Source organism: Fundulus heteroclitus, chromosome 19, assembly GCF_011125445.2.
Source record: "Fundulus heteroclitus isolate FHET01 chromosome 19, MU-UCD_Fhet_4.1, whole genome shotgun sequence".
Lineage (NCBI taxonomy): Eukaryota > Metazoa > Chordata > Actinopteri > Cyprinodontiformes > Fundulidae > Fundulus > Fundulus heteroclitus.
The window spans coordinates 8,196,853-8,214,710 of record NC_046379.1 but is presented as its reverse complement, the minus strand read 5'-3'; the positions used below and the strand labels follow the sequence as shown (position 1 = coordinate 8,214,710).

Sequence of the window (17,858 nt, the reverse complement as noted above, 5' to 3'; positions counted from 1 at the left end):
GGGTATGCATTTAAATTTGCACATCTATCACGAATTAAAGTTGCTAGCACCGTTGAAAAGCCCTGGCACCTCAGTGCTGCCCTGGCATGTGTTTTGACCGCGGTTTTTCTGCAACGCCACCTCATATTGGGCCTGTGGCTCAAGGCGGTACTATGAGCAAGCCACGATGTTACGTTCACTCAGGCTTGCTTATGCTCCGGAGAGAAGTCTTCCAAATTTAGCAAAGATCCAATGTTCTTGGAGGAAATTTTGGTCACTTCCTGTTTGTTGGCAAAGGGATAATGAAGACTTCCCATAGTATGAATGTGTCATTTAAAATATTTAACTGTTGTTAGACAAAGTTTGAAACACCTACAGACTGTCATGGAAGGTTAGTCACCACAGAAACCTGTGGCGACGAGGCAAAGTTTGAAACCTGTACCCGCCCCCTAGATAGCTAAAAAATTTACTGCCAGGATGTCTTTTATTCCTCCATGCCTTAAGTGGATCCTAACCAAATTTCAACTCGATATCTCAATATCTATAGGAGGAGTTTGTCAAAGTTAGACATGTGTAACATCTGAAAAATCCTGAAAGATTACCCTTTGACCAAAAGGGGCAGACTTCCTCTTTGTTTTGGGACACAACTCTTAAACCCGTGTTTTGGAGGATTCTGTCTGTATACCATATTTCAAATGTCGACGTCGACGTCATGCCGGTTGGCCTGGCTGAACTTAGCAGCTGCTGTAAAGGCAATAGGGCACTCTCCTTTTGGATTTTCATTAGAGGCTGAAATTTGTTCAAAGTTTGGTGATTTTAGGCAGCATAAGAAACATTCGCATTCCAATCGGCCTTTGCAGTGTTTTCAACGCTTGTTCTTAATAAATAGGCTGTTTTCTGTTGGTCTTCTTGTTTTGTTTAGATCTGGAACTTCCAAGCATTATCTCAGAACAAAATGTTCTCATGCAACAGTTATTAAGATGTACTTTTAAAGATTTTATAATCCCAGTTTGTTTTTTTATCAATTTACAACATGCAAAAATGAGCAAACAAAAAATATATAATTCACTTCAATATTTGATCTGTGTAGGAGGCGTAAGATTGGGTAACAGCCAAACTCTGCGACCAAGTGGAGGTTTTGGAAGACAGTTTTATGTCCTAGGTCATACACCGTGGCAGGCCCCGAGCCCAGCAACAAGACGCAAGTTACTTATACTGCATCAGCAAGGTCTGTTTCAAACAAATAATTCAGAGCATGCTGGTGTTTCAAGACTTGCTGCTCAAGCTCTTCTGAAGAAGGAAAGGGCAACGCTGAGGATCGTGGACACTATGGTCGGCCGATGAAACAAATGCAACAGATTAAAAACACAGAATCGGAAAGGCATCCAGCTGTGCCATCAGTTCCCATCTGGCCAAAATCAGTTGGACCCAGGTACACCCATTATACAGCTGAGGCTTCCTGAATGGGTTTACTCATGCAGTGTCCTTGGTCACAGATGAATAAACGCGCACATGGCTCCAGTGAAAGAAACAAAGGTTTATTCCACAACTTGTATTCTAGCAGGAGTAGTCAAAGGCTGCCATCTCTAAGACAGAAAAGGCTACTGTAAGAAAACTATGTCGCTCAGAGCTTTTTTAAAGGAGTAATAATCAACGATACGGTATGAAGTCACACAACTGTGTTGTTCTCCAGTCTCTCGTTTACAAGCTGGTCATCCATGTATATCCATGTGAACAGCTGCCACTCAAGGCTTTGCCCCTCCCTGCCCATAAAATGCCACCACCACGTTCACCTAAACATGATCAGGACCTAATATTACCACACACAAAAGAAGAAACAAAGAAGTTGTCATTTAAGGAAAGAGACTAAATGAGGTTTAACTTTGGCCTCGTGTTTCCATGGTCGAGAGCAGAAGCAGCTTCAATTTGACTCAGAGCTAGCTTTACTCCTCCAGACAAATGTTTGTTTTTGTTGGTGTAACGGTCTTGTTATATTTGTGTTGCTATGTTGATTTGATTAAATTTAATGCTACAATTGTGACATGTGGGTTAATTGTTGGAATTTGACCAGAAATGGGCCTGGCGTTAGTGTTATGTGAGGCGAGTAGCCGATAGCCCAGCTAAGGCTGGGCGATAAATCCATTTAAATCGATTAATTCAAAATCCTGTTTTTCAAGATTGAATTTTTTGAAAGTCGGATTTGATTTGCCAATGCACTCATTGGGCTTTGATAGAGAGGAACAGCAAGCACTGATGAATATATTGTCAAAATATTGTAAAGAGGAAACTTTTTTTTTCAATACGAACCGCTTTAATTTATTAATGTACTTTTTTTAAGTTAGTTTGAAGTTACACAAGTGAAGTATGTCTTAGCTTATTGTGTAATACCACTAGCAGCAAAATTTTGTAATATTTTCATTGTTTACAAGCATGTTTCACAGCTTGTATTTAGTTGCACTTTGAATTCAGGTCAACTGCCAGATGAAATGCTTCAAATAAAAGTACGTTTTTAAATGTATTTTTGTGAAATGAAAAGGAGTTTCCAAAAAAATCGATTAGTTGGATTTGCTATGACAGAATCTGAGATTTTATTTTTAAGCCAAATCGCTCAGTCTCAACAGTTAGCATTGTTATAGTGCAGCCCCGAGGATTTGTGAGCTACACACCATGATCCTTATGCACTTTAATATTGAAACAGATAACAGCTCAGATTTTGTAGGTAGAAAGAGGCGTGGCTTGTCACACATCCTGCTTTGGTCTACAGACAGTGCTCAGCAGCTCACCTAGTGGTGAAATTTCACTTATAGTTCATTTTAGCCTAAACTGTAGCTGCTGCCTCACAGCCACCCTTAGGCACAAACAGCGTTTCAGTAGCAGTAGTAACCCCTTCACTGCTCTACCAGGAATTTACCAAAATAAGACTTTTTACAGACTAACATTTTTAAATCTACATTAAGATAAACAAATGTTTTTCAGCTTAACCTATTCGATGACATTAGCAGTTTATTGCTTATTTTAATAAAAGAGATACACCTTATACAAAACACACACTGCACTCATTTATAGTCTAAAACATATATGAGCTAAATTTGGCTCCCACACCCATCTCTAGTGTCTGGAAAAGTCTGGCCAGAAGTGGTCTTCATGGAAGAGTGCAAGCCAAAATCCTGCACCTCTGACATGGAAACAAGGTCCAATGACTCACATAAAAACATGGTAACTGTGTGCAGAAAGAAGCAGCTCATGCTCTGGAATGATGAGACAATATTTGAAATCTTTGGCAATAGCAGAATGCAGTTAGCTTGGCAAAAGGCTGGAGAGGCAATCGTGGAGGTTCCTTGCAAATTGGGCCTAAATTTCTGCAAATAGAGCTTGAGATTTGTTCAGGATTATTGGTGTTGTCAGTGCTGAGACCTACAGGCAGACGATTATCCATCAGTCAATAACATCAGGGAGGGATATGACTGGCCCCTTTTTCTGCAGGAGGACAATGAACCCCAACCACCTAGCCAAGGTCTTTAAGAAATGATTTCAGCGTAAAGAAAAACAAGAAGTACTGGAAGTTGCTGTCCCAGTCAGCGTGTTAAATGCAAAGGTTAAAAAAAACAGGACATTTAGTTCAGGTTAAAAGAAAAAAAAACTGTTATCTGTAAAAAGCATGTGGCAGCAAAACTTTGTGTTTGCAATGTTGCATCTACAACTAAGCACAAGACTTCTAGAACAATGCCCTTTGGACAGATGAGACCAAAATAGAGATGGTCGGCTTTAAAACACAGCAGCAGATTTGCATGTATATCCATACCAAATGGCATGCGATGTAATGGAGGGCTACATAAGAAAGTGCTCCAGACTCAAAAAGGATGCAATACGTTTGACAGCTGAAGCTTGGCCCAAATTAGGTCATCAACAGTACAATGAGCTTGGCAAGGCAGCAAATCTACAACAGGATGGTAAGGAAAGAAAAGAATCAAGGTGTTCCCATGAAATGCTGCGTTAATACCTTAACGGAGCTGTCCAGAAACAAATGTCTTCAAACATCCATGAACTAAAGCACCGTTTAAAAAGGTAAGTAAGCCAAAGTTCCTCTGTACCAATGTGAGAAAGAAGAAAGACGACACCTATAGTTACAGATGCTAATGTTGGAGCTACACGCGGTTCATGGGGTGAGCTTAGGTCTTCACACGGTTTCTTTTTTTATTTTTCCTCCATATATGCTAAAAAATAACTGCTGTTTTGTAGACATGTGGTTGGAATGACAACAATTTTAGAAACTCATGAAGACCAGATCATTTTTATTCGTCTCTGATACCCTGGAACTAAAGAAGGGTGGAATGTGTTTCTACTGAGGCTGCTCTCAACTCAGTCTTGGTTGATGTAAGAAGATATTAGACATTAGATTTTCTTTAATCCTTCTCTCTGTGGCTTGTTCACTGCTGTTTTAATGAACACACATTGAAATACAACAAACAACAAAGAATACAAAGATCATCTTGTCAGGAAAATGCTACACATTTAATCAGCAGACAAATTAAAAAAAAACCAAGAAGGACTGAAATTCATTTTGTAATCTTTGAATTCCAGATTTGCTGGCCCCATTTCTGTATGCAGAGGATTTGGAAACCACCCAAATAGGATGTAAATTCCATATTTACTCAGGAGAAGGGCCTCACAATGAGAGATCAAGAGGGTAAAAACTGTAGAACCAATACATACAAAGTAATCACATCTGATCTGAATTAATTACAGAGAAACTTTCTCATCTAAAGTAGTATTGATTATTTTATACGGCTTCAGATTATTGTGTCTCCTCAGCAGCTGGAAGCCACTGATTTGGAAAACCTGAAGAATGTGTATTGATTGTGAATAATTAAGTTCATAGTTTGATTTTTTTTTTCCTTTTTCAGAGCAGATAAAAAAGAGGTGCCTGAATCTGTTTAATATGCTGCTTGATTGCAATTTCACTGAATACTCTCAGCTCCCGACTCATCCAGCGACAGGAAGTTTCAGCGTAAAGCAGATGAAAGTCTCTGGTATTTGGCCAGCAGGGAGGGGAAATGAGTAAAAGGCTTTGCTTTTAATAGAAATCAATTTTAGTCTGCCAGCTGCAGAGCGAGTGAAACACGCAGAAATCTCTGCACAAAGGGATGTGATATAAAAACACCTGCCATCTCGTGATTGGGAGAAGAAATGAGGCTCAGGAGGTTCCATTCTCCCCAGAGGCACCCTTATCACTGCCTGCAGGACCGATGCCATTAACCTGGGCCTCCCTGGTTAACTGTGCTTTGATTAGCTTTCTGATTTTACAGCACAGCTGATACAATGATACCGGGTGGAAGGGCAGGAACGATCTACACAGAGAAAAAGGCACGCCGATTGGGAATAAACAGGAACTTTAAAAGGCATGTAGTATCTTTCACAAGCGTACAACCTTCAATATATATATATATATATATATATATATATATATATATATATATATATATATATATATATATATATATATATATATATATATATATATAGTACCTAACATAAAACTGATTAAAATGAGGATCTTTGATTCTTCGTAACAGAAAAGAAAATTTTAGGGTCATTATTTACCTTTTGGGGTTTTTCCACCAAAAACCGTGCTAATTAAATCACTTAATACATGATTGCAGGCTCTCAATGCCACTTTCATGATTTTGCCACACTGAGGAATGAGTAGGGCTCTTCAATTTTTCAAATTGATCATTAAATTTCAATTTTGTCTCCAAAACTCTCACAAAACCCTGTAATCTTCAAAACCCGCTTATGAAAGAAGGGTGCACCTATTCTGGAGTCTCCTAAATTCCGAAAATGTCTATTCTTTGCAAAAGCAGAATGCCCTTAGGTTGGAAAGTCAGCAAAAAAAGATGGCAGAAAGACGGGTTAAGGATAGAAATGTCCCTTGTTTCTGTACACAACAGCAACTGTACGAAATGGCGAAGGAGAGGAATGACTGGCATCATCAGCATTTATCAAATAAAAAAGGTAAACTCATTTGATTAGTATGGGGACAGTTAGGATTCTAAGGCAAAAGCATGGATCAAAAATACATGATGTGCAAGATTTGCAACCAGGTGAACGTCAGCACCAATTGGCAACATAACCAATCTGACACAGATGGATTGATGTGCAACTAATAAAGAAAGTGAGTGGAAATTATTGAATATAATTTGCTAACATTAAAACATATTCAAAAAGCTTTCACTAGCTTAATGAAAATTAGCATGAACAAACTTTGGTTGAAATAATTGTTATATTTATTAAGAATTGCTATAGCACCAGCTCTGATTTACAAATGCAACCACTTTGGAGATAATAAAAAAAATAATTAAAACATCTGATATGCAACTCTTAAAATACAGTCTAGATGGTTTTATATACCACATCTCTACTGCTGTGGTTAATTTTTGGTTGGAAAAGTCTTGTGTCTTCTTGGTCTTTAAGGGTAGCTGTATTAGAATCAATGGATTCACTGATATCTCCACAGGGGAGAGCACAAAGTTTTCATTCTGCTCCTGTAATCAATCTACTATAGGTATTTCCCATCCCTCCTTGTGAGACCAAAGTGGGTTTTTCAGGCAGGAAAGCACATGTGAGCTTATGTACTTTTCAAGACCAATTCCTGATTTGGTTATACAACACTAGTTCAATCCATTGAGTTCTTCACATACAAAGCATCATACATAAAGTATCCCATGAAACACTGATGAACATGAGGGTACTATCAATCATTTACAGTAAAAGGTAGACGTTATTTAAAAAAATATATATTTTTGGAAAATATTTATAGTTTATAGAAAGGTCTTAAAAAGCAGTTTTAAGATCAGATTACTTAATTTGCTAAAATGATTTCAAGGGGAGTGTGTTTCACAGTTGGAGCTCTGATAAACCTCAGGATGCATCATTAAAAAAAAAAAAAGAGAAAAAAAGAGAAGTCTCGTCTTACCTTCGTTACACAAGCGGCCCTTGTATTCCGTTTTGGAGCAGTCGCAGACCGGTTCTCCGTCTATCACCATGCACGTTCCACCGTTCTCACACGGGTTGACAGTGCACCAACCTTCTGACTCCAGGGGCACCTTAAGGCTTCCCAGGAACAGGGGCTGTGAGCTGCCAAACTTGAGGTCTGTAATTGTTCCCCTGAAGGGTTGCATGGTTCGCACTGTAGGCAGTGTAAGTGCACCGTTGCGGATATCCTGAGGTACTCCACCCAGGAACAGGTCGCTGACTATTTTCATGAACTGACGCTGAGGTTTCACCTCGTCGGCTTTGGCCTGGCCGTCCAGCACCAGTACCGTGCGCAGGTTATACCTGCTCAGCGTGGCGGCGTGCCAGCTGCCGTCGTCCACCCGCCTGTCGGAGACAACTGTGGTCTCAGCGCAGTCGATGCTGAAGCGCAGCTGCAGCCGACCCTCCACCACCGCCAGCTGCAGAAAGTCACAGTATCCTCCATCGTCGAAGTACAGCAGCAGCGACTCGGAGGCCTCCGTCTTGAACTGAAAGCTGAGGTCACCGCGAGTGCTGGCGTCCCAGCGGAGGTAGCGTGCCCACTGACCTGGAGTACCTAAAAATTCCAATCCGAGACAGGAGCTGAGGAGTAACTGCAGTCTGATAGAAAAACCTACAAGATCCATTGCTGCAAAGAGTTTATCCTCGAAAATGTTCCGCAGAGATTTAATGAGATGGAAATATTTGGGCTGAATTTCAGGAGTCCAGTTCTATCCACAATATGTACTGAGATATATTCATATAGATATTTCTTACAAAAATATGCTTTTAAAGGGAGCAGGGAGATAGAAGGATAACAGTCATTGGAGTTAACAGTCTTAAGAATAAGAAATTGTCCAGGTACTTCAAGGCAGTGATCGTGCAGAGGAATCCTTTTCTGTTTATTATGCTTTTTTAATCTTCAGAGCATTATTTTTGGTGTACGGTCTGGTACGATGATCGTCTCTGGTTATAAGGGTAAGTGGGATTTCCTCCATGTTGTCATATGAGAAGTGGAGGTGTGAGTGGATCCTCTGGTTTCTCTCAGTTTCATCACTGTTGGGGAAAAAAAGAGGAAGGTGGGAGATCAGCAAAGGGTCACCAACACTTAACTTGCAAAAATAGTTTCAACATGCATCCATCAAACATATCCTAAAAGTTTACAATTATTAAATAAGGGGGTGAAGCATGCAAAGTTACTAGGGGTCAGTTAATGCAAGACTTGTAAAGGTACCATTCTTGAGATAACGCCAACATCTTCAAACAATTGCATTTTTTTTTTACCTACTACCAATTTCTGCCAATAATCTGCCCATTCTTAGTCTTTTAGAATTTTTTGAGAACAAGATTTAAATCCACTGTTCATTTTCTCAGTAAGTACTAGATGCAGGAGGAAATGCTATACTTAGTGGTACTCTGGGGAATCAGGTGTTCCCAGGCCAGAAGTGATACACAGGCCCGTCTCAAAAAATGTGAACATTGTGTAAAAGTTAAAAAAATTTTTTTAATCATATCAGAAAGTGAAGCTTAGTTATATAGATCAGTTGCACATAGAGTGAAATATTTCAATCCTTTCTTTCTGGTAATTTTTATGATTATGGATTTACGAATATTCTGTGTCTGGAAATTAGTTTTTGAATCTTATAAAAAAAATATATATATATATATTGGTCTGCCTTGAAGTCACTGTGAACTGTAAACAACCTATTTTACGTTTTTATTTGCAGAATATATATATATATATATATATATATATACCTGGAAGTCACTGTGAACTGTAAACAACCTATTTTACGTTTTTATTTGCAGAATACTATATATATAATTCTGCAAATAAAAACGTAAAATAGGTCGTTTACAGTTCACAGTGACTTCAAGGTATATTGGTCTGCCTTATATATATATATATATATATATATAGGGATTTAGGAACTCATGGGGTTGCTTCCTAATCAGCTAATTTACTCAAAAAAAAAAAGAAAAACAGCAAAGGTTTCCTGAGCGTCTAAATGGTCTCTCTGTCTGTCAGTTGGCTAAACAATCATGGGACAGACTGCTGATTGGACAAATGTCCAGAAGACAGTCTGTGATACCTTCTACAAGGAGGGTATTTCACAATAGGCCATCACTAAAGAAGCTGGCTGTTCACAGAGTGATGTATCCAAAAATGTTTAGAGAAAGTTGGTCAAAAGCCAGTGGCCCACAGCTTAGAGTGGTCCAGAGTCTAGAGCAAGATTGAAGAAGCACAGAATCCCCGTTGCATGAAGTCCCATGAAACGTTTCAACAGTCAGTGATAATTTGGGTGCCATGTCTTATGCTGGTGTTGGTCCACTGTATTGTCTGTAATCCAAAGTCAACATAAGCCATCTACCAGTAAATGTTAGTGCTTCCATCTGCTGGCATGCTTTATGGAGACGCTGATTTCATTTCCAAACAAACCACTGTGTCTAAGTTGTTTCAAAAAACACTGTACCTACATCTAATCCATATGTATCTGTTGTCTTTTCTGTTAGAGAAATGGCAGTTTAAAGAGACGCTTCAGTTCCAGTTTTGCAAGAAACTTGCAGACCTAAAATATGATGGAGTTAATTAAAGTTTTGGTTTGAGCACTCTGGAGGGATTTGGCAGAAAATGATTTGGCAGAAAAGTCCTATAGCAGTGGGAGACACACAGTGCAAAAGGAGACAGAATGCAAATGTTTTGAAAACTGAGGACATTAAAATAGATTAAACCAAAGGGCTTCACAGTATTTCACAGGGTCAAAATCTACGGTATTTAAGCTTAACATCCTGTAGGGCAATAATATTCAATACAACTGCAACTGAGATTGTGTAAAAACAGTACAATCGAAAGTGGCAATTTTTCTTAGGTAAAATCCAAGGTTTTGTGACCTTTTTAAACCAAATTATGTTTTGAATGACAAGCATGGCTGCGCTATGGAGCTCCAAAATGTGGGAAAAGGGTTTTCTCACTCCTCACCAAAATTGCATTAGTCTCTATGAGCATTTAACTTGTTTTGAAGCATTATCAACCTACCATATTGACATTTATGGTCCTCAAAAGTGCTTACAACTATTAAAGCTCTGTTTCCATGTCAAGTTGAAGCCAACAATCTTTCACTTAAAAACCACCAACTTCATTTTGTATAAAGAAGGAGAGCACAGGAGCAGAGGGAAAGCTTTTAAACCTGCAGCTACAAGCATTAATAAAGACCACCGCGCTTTAATCATCTAGTGAAAAATGTTGATTTGATGTCATCACTCCTGCCTGTGAAAGAGCCACGTTCTTCCTCCTCCAGAGGGTGTTTGGAGTTATCGGTCATCTGCTGGGTAAATTAGTGCCATTATTCTCATTGCTCCAAATGACTGTGAGTCAGCCAGGCAGACCGCCTTTTATCTGATGACCAGAATGCAGAAAAAGCTTTCTGCTGAATCCAGCTGAATAATAAAAGACGTGCAGAAAAACAAATCTGCATCCTAAGGCTTAACAGTATACGTGCTGATTTATGCATTTCTTTAATAATATGGGAAAGGATAAAGGTGACATTTTTTTCAGTTATTTTCTGACTTATTACATTTCCATTTTATTCGTCTAAAACCAATTTTTATTTTATTTTTTTGCAAATCACAATATCATCGGTATATAAGCCAGCAAAGAAACACTGGCCAAAAGGTGCAGACTAGGTAAGATCTGTCCTTGTTTGCAATTTCAAACTGAATTTTTTTTTATAAATAGCTAATCAAGTGACAAGTCCAAGACTGAGAAAACAAAAACGAATGATGTGTTGCAAAGTCAAACAGTTATTCCTAATATAAAAAAACAGAGCTCTTTTTTTACTAGCATTATAGCCATAGGCTTTTAACTTTTGGATCAGGCAGTAAAGGCCCTGTCCTCATTGACAGTTATCTTTAAACAGATATCTTGAAAAACAAGATTAAAAGGGGAGATATCATGCATTTTAGGTGTTCCTTTTCACATTGAAATCATTCGGTTCAGGTCTATATAAAATTAAACTGCAATGCATTGATCTGAAATCATTGTAGATTTACCCCTTTATTCTCCCTCTTTTACACCTGTTCTGAGGTGCATCTGAGAGCAAATCATTGTGTTGAGGTCGCTTTAAAGCACCATTTTTGTAGTATGCTGAGGGACGGTATAATGAACTACCAAACATTTTGGCTCCATCCAAATACCTCTAATTATACTGCCTAGGTCCCGCTCCTATCTCCTTCTCCTTGACCTTTCATAGGATCAACAGTAAACGATTTCTGATTTCGGCTCTGACGTCATTATGCAATGCAAATCCGGGCCTACAGCCTTCCCAAAATTAACTACAAGGTGCACGCTCTCTTCTCTCCGGCCATTTCCGTTCATTTCCATGAGATAGGCTGTGCTTATACGTCATGTCATGCAAAGGATTGTGGGATTCCTAGTAGCTCCTTTGAGCCAGTAAGGGACATCACAAAGTTATTTATAGGGAAAAAAGCACATTTAATACAGCGAATGATAGTAATATAGACATGGTGGATTTACTGATCCCAGGCTGTAATGAGTTTAAAATTGTGAAATGCATGCTACTGGTTGCTAACTGCTTCTAATAATTCAACAAATATCAAACAGAAGCTCAAACTAAATTGAAAAAAAACCACACTAAACCTCTTTACCAGAGTGGAAAATAATACATAGAACATCATCCTGGACCCTCATTTTTTGTCTTACCAGTATTAATATTTCAGTTACTAATACATACAATGGTATCTATGTTTTATTTTGAATAAAGCTGTATCTTTGTTTAGTTTATATAATATTACATATTATTCTGAAAAAATAAAGACATTAATTAATGGTACATTTGGGATCAATTGTCGTCGTTAACTGCACCTTTAAACAACGCGGAGCTGTACGTATTGAATCGGCACAGAAAATGTGGTAGAGAAGAGGGAGGCTCACTTTTGAGCTTACTGTGCAGATGCTTAATATTTTACCAGTTTACAGTGCAAAACCTTTTTCTGTCAGCAGAGAATTGGACCGGCTGTAGGAATGAAAATTAACGTGGTGATATAAATTACCTTTTAATGTTTTTAGCGCAAATCCAGCTAGAAGCTCCCAGAGAGGGTTCATATTGTTTTCTATCCTAGCCAGAGCGTTTAAGTCTACCTGTATATCAGGTGAAAGTCCTTCTACTCTGTTCCTCAGAGGACTCTGCTGATGCTTATTAGAATAAACCTCCACCTCGATTCTTGCTGGGTGAATGTAAGAATCAAGAGTTTTTATTGTCACTATGTAACCATAATTATCTTTTAAATAATTTTTATGATCAGCCATAACTTGCAATCAGCCCATTCTCGGTCAGCATTCAGGTTTTACGACTAACTTCAGCCCGAGTTATGCCACCTCTTCCTGTGCTCACACACGTGCTCCAGGCTCTCCTCTTGGCTCCGCCGCTGCTCTGAAATGAGCTGTGTCCCTTTATCGTAGCCCTGTTCGAGCAATGAGCGCGGCAGGCCAGTCCATCCCTGCCTGTGCAAGTAGCGCAGCTGCAGTGAACACATGCACAAATAATTTTTTCAGGCTTTTTTTCTTTCTTTTGACTCATTGTCCGGTTACGGTGGAGCGGGTAGGTACAATAAAGCGGTCAATTTTGTTCACTCTTCCCGGTGGCTTGTAGCTAGAGCCTGGCCAGCGGCCTGAGTAATGCACAGTTTGTACTCCGACCAATCAAATTGCACGATAAAGGAGCCACAGGTCAATGGGAACGCTTTTTTTTGTCTACAAAATTTGTTTAATAGACATAAGATCACACAGAGCAGGCGTGGAAGCCGTGATTTGACCTGACTTTGGATCAGATAACCAACCACAAAATATGAATCTATATTTATCAACAATGCTAAGATCGGGAGGGGGGGCATATGGGGGGTCGGGGGGGTGGGGGGGGGGGTTGATTATCCCTTTTCAGGGGAGTTTTAAGACCCCCCCATGCAACCAGCTCGCGCCACCGTTGGATCACCAGCTGATGTTTGGTCTCAGAAACCTGCGCAGATAGATTAATTTCCACTTTCATCATTTCAGCTGGGACTAAAAAAAAAAAGGAAAGACTCATTGCAGAAGAAAGCTTTCAACAAGCATCCTGGGGTGTTGCAAAATACAGCAATGATAGAAGTTTGGTATCTGAACTCAGAGCGTGTTACAGATGTGTTTTTTCTATTTAGTTTTGAATGTTTCAAGCGAAAAGGACAGAAATGTTGCCTCTAGCCCATCAAATGTAATTTGTCTGCACAACATGATCAATAAACCTCTGGTAATTCCCTGTTAATGCTAAAACATGAATTGTATCAGATCTGAACAAACACGAGACGGTTACTGGATTGTTATGGAAAGGAAACCAAATGCACCATATCACAGAAATGTGTGACAAAGGTTTGTTAAAGTGAGCCTCTGGCAGCTCCATCTATGTTCCAATATTCACCTATGGTCATGAAGTTTGGATTGAGACCGAAAGAAAGAGATCCTGGATCCAAACAGCTGCGATGAGCTACCTCTGTACAAGCAGCTCGACTCTGATGCCCCAGAAATAAGGTAAGGATCCCAGAGTAGAGCTGCTGCTCCTCCACATCAAAAGGAGTCAACTGAAGTGGTTCGGGCGTCAGACGTGATTCCTCCTGTAGGTCCACATTTTTAAGTTATACAGTCACATCCCACGGGGAGGAGACATTGTGGCAGACCATGAAATCTGCGGAGGAGACGTATTTCCCCTTCTAACCGGGGTGAACTTGGCACCTCTGCTACTCGACTGCTGCCTTCCTGCAGGTCTCAGGTGCTGTCCTGCTGCAACCCGTTTGATGGAAATAAGCAGACTTATTCAATGCCTGTTAAACCTACAAGCTATTTCGACAACCTCATTCGGGTTTGGTGAGGCACGGACAGATCTAACATATGCAGGAGACTGGCCCTTGAGGACCAGAGGAGCCCGGACCTGCTCCAGGATGCTCCGTTGAATGCGTGTGTGGAGAAGGACGTCTTGGTTTCCCTCCTGCACAGGTAACCACCATGATCTGATTTCAGATGGAAGAACCCGCTCTTGGTTTACATAGGCCTGATCGCTGCACATTAACGGTTTGAAAGCAACACAGAGATTTACTGATTTTAAAGCGAACGCTTAACGTTCAGAGCACGTTCAACGCGAAACTAAACGGGCCTAAGAACCATGACGCTGCAACTGGCAACAACAATACAGCGCGACACATAACAGCTGGGAGTACCGACTGCGTACATGGGTTCTGGAGTTCTGGATCCAGGAAATCTAAAGACAACTAACCAGCCGGCAGATCTATTTTTAGAATATCTAGGACGTTCAGAATAAGACTCAACAGAACCAGAAGGGGCTCAGACAAAAGCAGCAATTAGTCTTCTCTCAAAACCAACCACTTCTAAGGAACAATGCCACCCCTCGCTGTTTTTTTTGTCTTTCCATCTTTAAACTGCGACAGTTGGAAAGCTTTTCGCCGTGTATAGTTCAGCTAAACAGAGAGTCATTACTGCCATTTACCTGAGAAACACCATCTGTAGGTGAGGAGTTACCGCTGGTCACTGAGCACAGCGGCGTGAGGCTGATTTCGCTCTAATTTGTCTTTGTAACAAGCAGGACTGCTCCGACAGCAGAGTGCTGTAATGGCCATGTTAGACAGCTTCAAGTTGGTGAACAGGATTCTACTCCAACGCAGATAACGCGGAGAGTTTCTCATCACGGGAGAGCAGTTTAATCCACAGGGCAGCACCAAAAGAGCAACTGTTTTCCCAACACTTTAGACTTCAAAGCAGGGGTCCTTAATGGGGGTTTTCCGTTTGAACACGTCGGCATCTGAAGACATTAGGTTATTATAATTGCTAAAACGGAGCCATCCCAAGGTGTCAGAAGACGATCAGAGACATTAATCTCATCTCAAAGGACCTGGATTGTCCATCCGTTTTATACCCTCTCATCTTTGCATGATGGAGGCATCTCCAACCATGTCTGGGGAAAAGGCTGGGTACACCTTAGATAGGTCACCAGTCTATCACTGGGCAACACCTACAGGCAATTCAGAGACATCGATTAAACTAACAGTCATGTTTTTGGACTCTGAGAGGAAGTCGGAGTACCCGGAGAGAAGAAAGAAGCAAGGCCCAGAATTCTAACAACTTTACCACCGTGCAGCCCAGACGTGGACTGCATGTTTTTCATTTCATGGTAAACAAAAAAATAAAAACCTTTCAGACTCTTGCATTTTTATCCATTGGTTATCTCACGGATGCGTCATTCACTTTAATTCTTTCCCGGCAAAAGACAAATCCACAGAGGGCCTCAGGTTTCAGACGCCAATCTTCAAACAGCAGTTTAGCATCTCTACTTATTGCCACATTAAAACAGATTTAAACTGTATCTGTTTGCATTGTAAGGGTGCCTTGAGGCGCCATTTTCTGTAATTCAGTGGAATTGAGATTTAAAATGGGAAGCTGATGAAACCCTGACAATGCGGCGCTGCAGCTGGGCAGAATTTCCAGATTGCTGCAGTTTGTGTAGCCATCTTTTTGATTAAAGTTGCTTTAATGTTTGACATAAAAACAAACATAAGACAGCATTTGTCCATACTCTTTGTTATCCTAGTAAACAATAGAATTAAATAAATTAAATAAAAATAGTATGCATAACTCTGAAGGGGAAAAAAACACTTCAATTTCTTCATGGGAGGACAAGACCAACATCTCCATCCAAGTCCACTGTCAAGTGTTCAAAAGACAGTTTATATTCATATTCAATTGATGCCTACGATTTAATAATAGTGTCCGTCTCAAACCAGAAATATTTTTTAAATTGCAATTATAAGTACCTTAACTGGATGGTTGGCATCTTCCCCTTCAGAAAAATATTACCCTCATGGTTCTTATGTGGGATATATATATATTTATTTTTTTCCCCCTTCACAGAGAAGGTACAGTTTATGGTAGCTTGTTGTGCAAACAGTCTTCACTTAACATTCAATGACTTTCTGGGGTTGAACTTTTTTTAATTTAAGAGTTCATTTAAGTTTTGTTTTTCTGCTGAATCTTTGAAAATAAAGCTTAAAAATGGAAAAAAAGGTTTCAGCTTTAAGATTTAAAACAGAACCAGAAACATCTGTGCTGGTAAAACCTGTTCAACACACTCTCACCTTTTCAGTTTTATCTGCAGCCATAATATTTTTGGGTGCTGGATTCCTCACGTTGGAGCAAAAGTCCAACACCTGAGAATGGTTGTGTCTCATCGGATCGAACCACATGTCCGTTACCTACAGGGGTGTCAGGTTCAGATTAAGGTTTTAAGCACCGCGTTTCATTTCTGTGTAGGTTTTCAGTGTTAAATTGATGTTGTTTTTTTTCATTTAACCATCTTTCAAGTTACCATTTTTTAACAGCTGTATTTGTTATTAACTAGTTTCATATATATCAAATATTTTGACCAAAACATTGAGAAAAGAGAGCCTGTTGCATCTCGCGTTTTTTACGTCAGCTCCTCATGTTGAACTTTAAGACAGTGTCAATGTGTTCTATTATAATCTCCTCCTGAGTTTTCTACTGATGAGTCTGAAAACTTTTTAATATTCCAATCAAACTAAGATTTTTTTTTTTTCCGGGACCTGTTGAGATCTGAAGGCGTACTGCTGTTGTCGGGGTACAACAGCTTCTCTCCACTCTTAAATGGTTTGGTTCTAAATATAAAGATCTGCTAATTTAATGTATCTGATAATCAGAGTGGCCTAGGTTGGTGTTTAAAAGATCTTAACTAAACTGGATTTAAAATAAAATAAAAATGGTTTCAGCAAATGATTTGACTAAATATGATTTGCGTTGTTTGAATGAATACAAATTAATACAAATTGATTTGTATACATTCACCAGTTGGATGACATGGCAGGAAAAAAAATTCAGAGATTCTTTTTAATTGAAATGTATTCTATTTTTAGAAAAAAAGAGAGAAAAAATATGGAAAATATGCTATGCAGAAGCAGATTTCAGTTTAAGCATAATACTCGGATGCAAAGGATTTACTGAGGTTCAAAATGTTTTAAGGCTGCAGATTATTAATGAGACAGACAGGCAGGAAAAAGCAAGGAGGGGAAAAAAAGACAAAATGTAAGTGAAAATAATGCAAAACAGTTTTTTTTTGGCATTCACTCTAGTTGTCCTGCATAATTACTGGTTTTCTTTGATTTCTGGCCTGCCAATTCTGATTTTGACACATGCAGATATTTTTCCAAGGGATCCTGACACATAGCAGATAAACAAATGTACTGTAGGTTAATTAATGCCTAACCTTTATCTGATTTTATTAAATTCAAAAGAGAGCATTAAACTGCATGACACTGGTTGATGCATTTAAGGAACAATAATTGTGGGCATTACTAATTATGCATAATATAAGTAACAGGTAACAAAGTCTAATTCTTCAGTGTTTGATCAATCAGAGTTGATCAATAACAAAATGGTTCAGCTTTAATCTCTGGCCATTTACCTGCTCCCCTTTTTGATCACACAGATCACTTCCCAGAAATAAAATGTGTCCATCTTTAAACGCATCATCTGTTAGACGATAAAACCCTGTGATTGTGCTTTTTCCTCACGTTGTCACATTGCATCAACTATTTTCTTTGAAATCATCACAATAAGATTCATTTCATTTTTCGCAGACTGAGCCGTATTTTAAAGGAAAGCTTACTTAACGTTGTATTAGTTCAGATTTTTACACACATTTGAGAAAAAATGAGATCATGAAACATGTCGCTTGATTCTTAAAGACACCAATTTGTTGATTTGCATCCAAACTTAAGATTTGCTCTGTTTAATCTAGACA

At 39.2% G+C, this 17,858-nt stretch overlaps 1 protein-coding gene across 1 annotated transcript in view; it reads right to left on the bottom strand.

The window, feature by feature from the left end:
- nrxn3a (neurexin 3a) overlaps nucleotides 1–17,858 on the bottom strand; it is a 185,152-nt gene that overhangs the window by 160,962 nt on the left and 6,332 nt on the right. Inside the window, 1 exon segment of the mRNA XM_036150709.1 lies at nucleotides 6,953–8,046. Coding sequence (XP_036006602.1) covers nucleotides 6,953–7,637 — 685 coding nt within the window. The 5' untranslated portion in view covers nucleotides 7,638–8,046.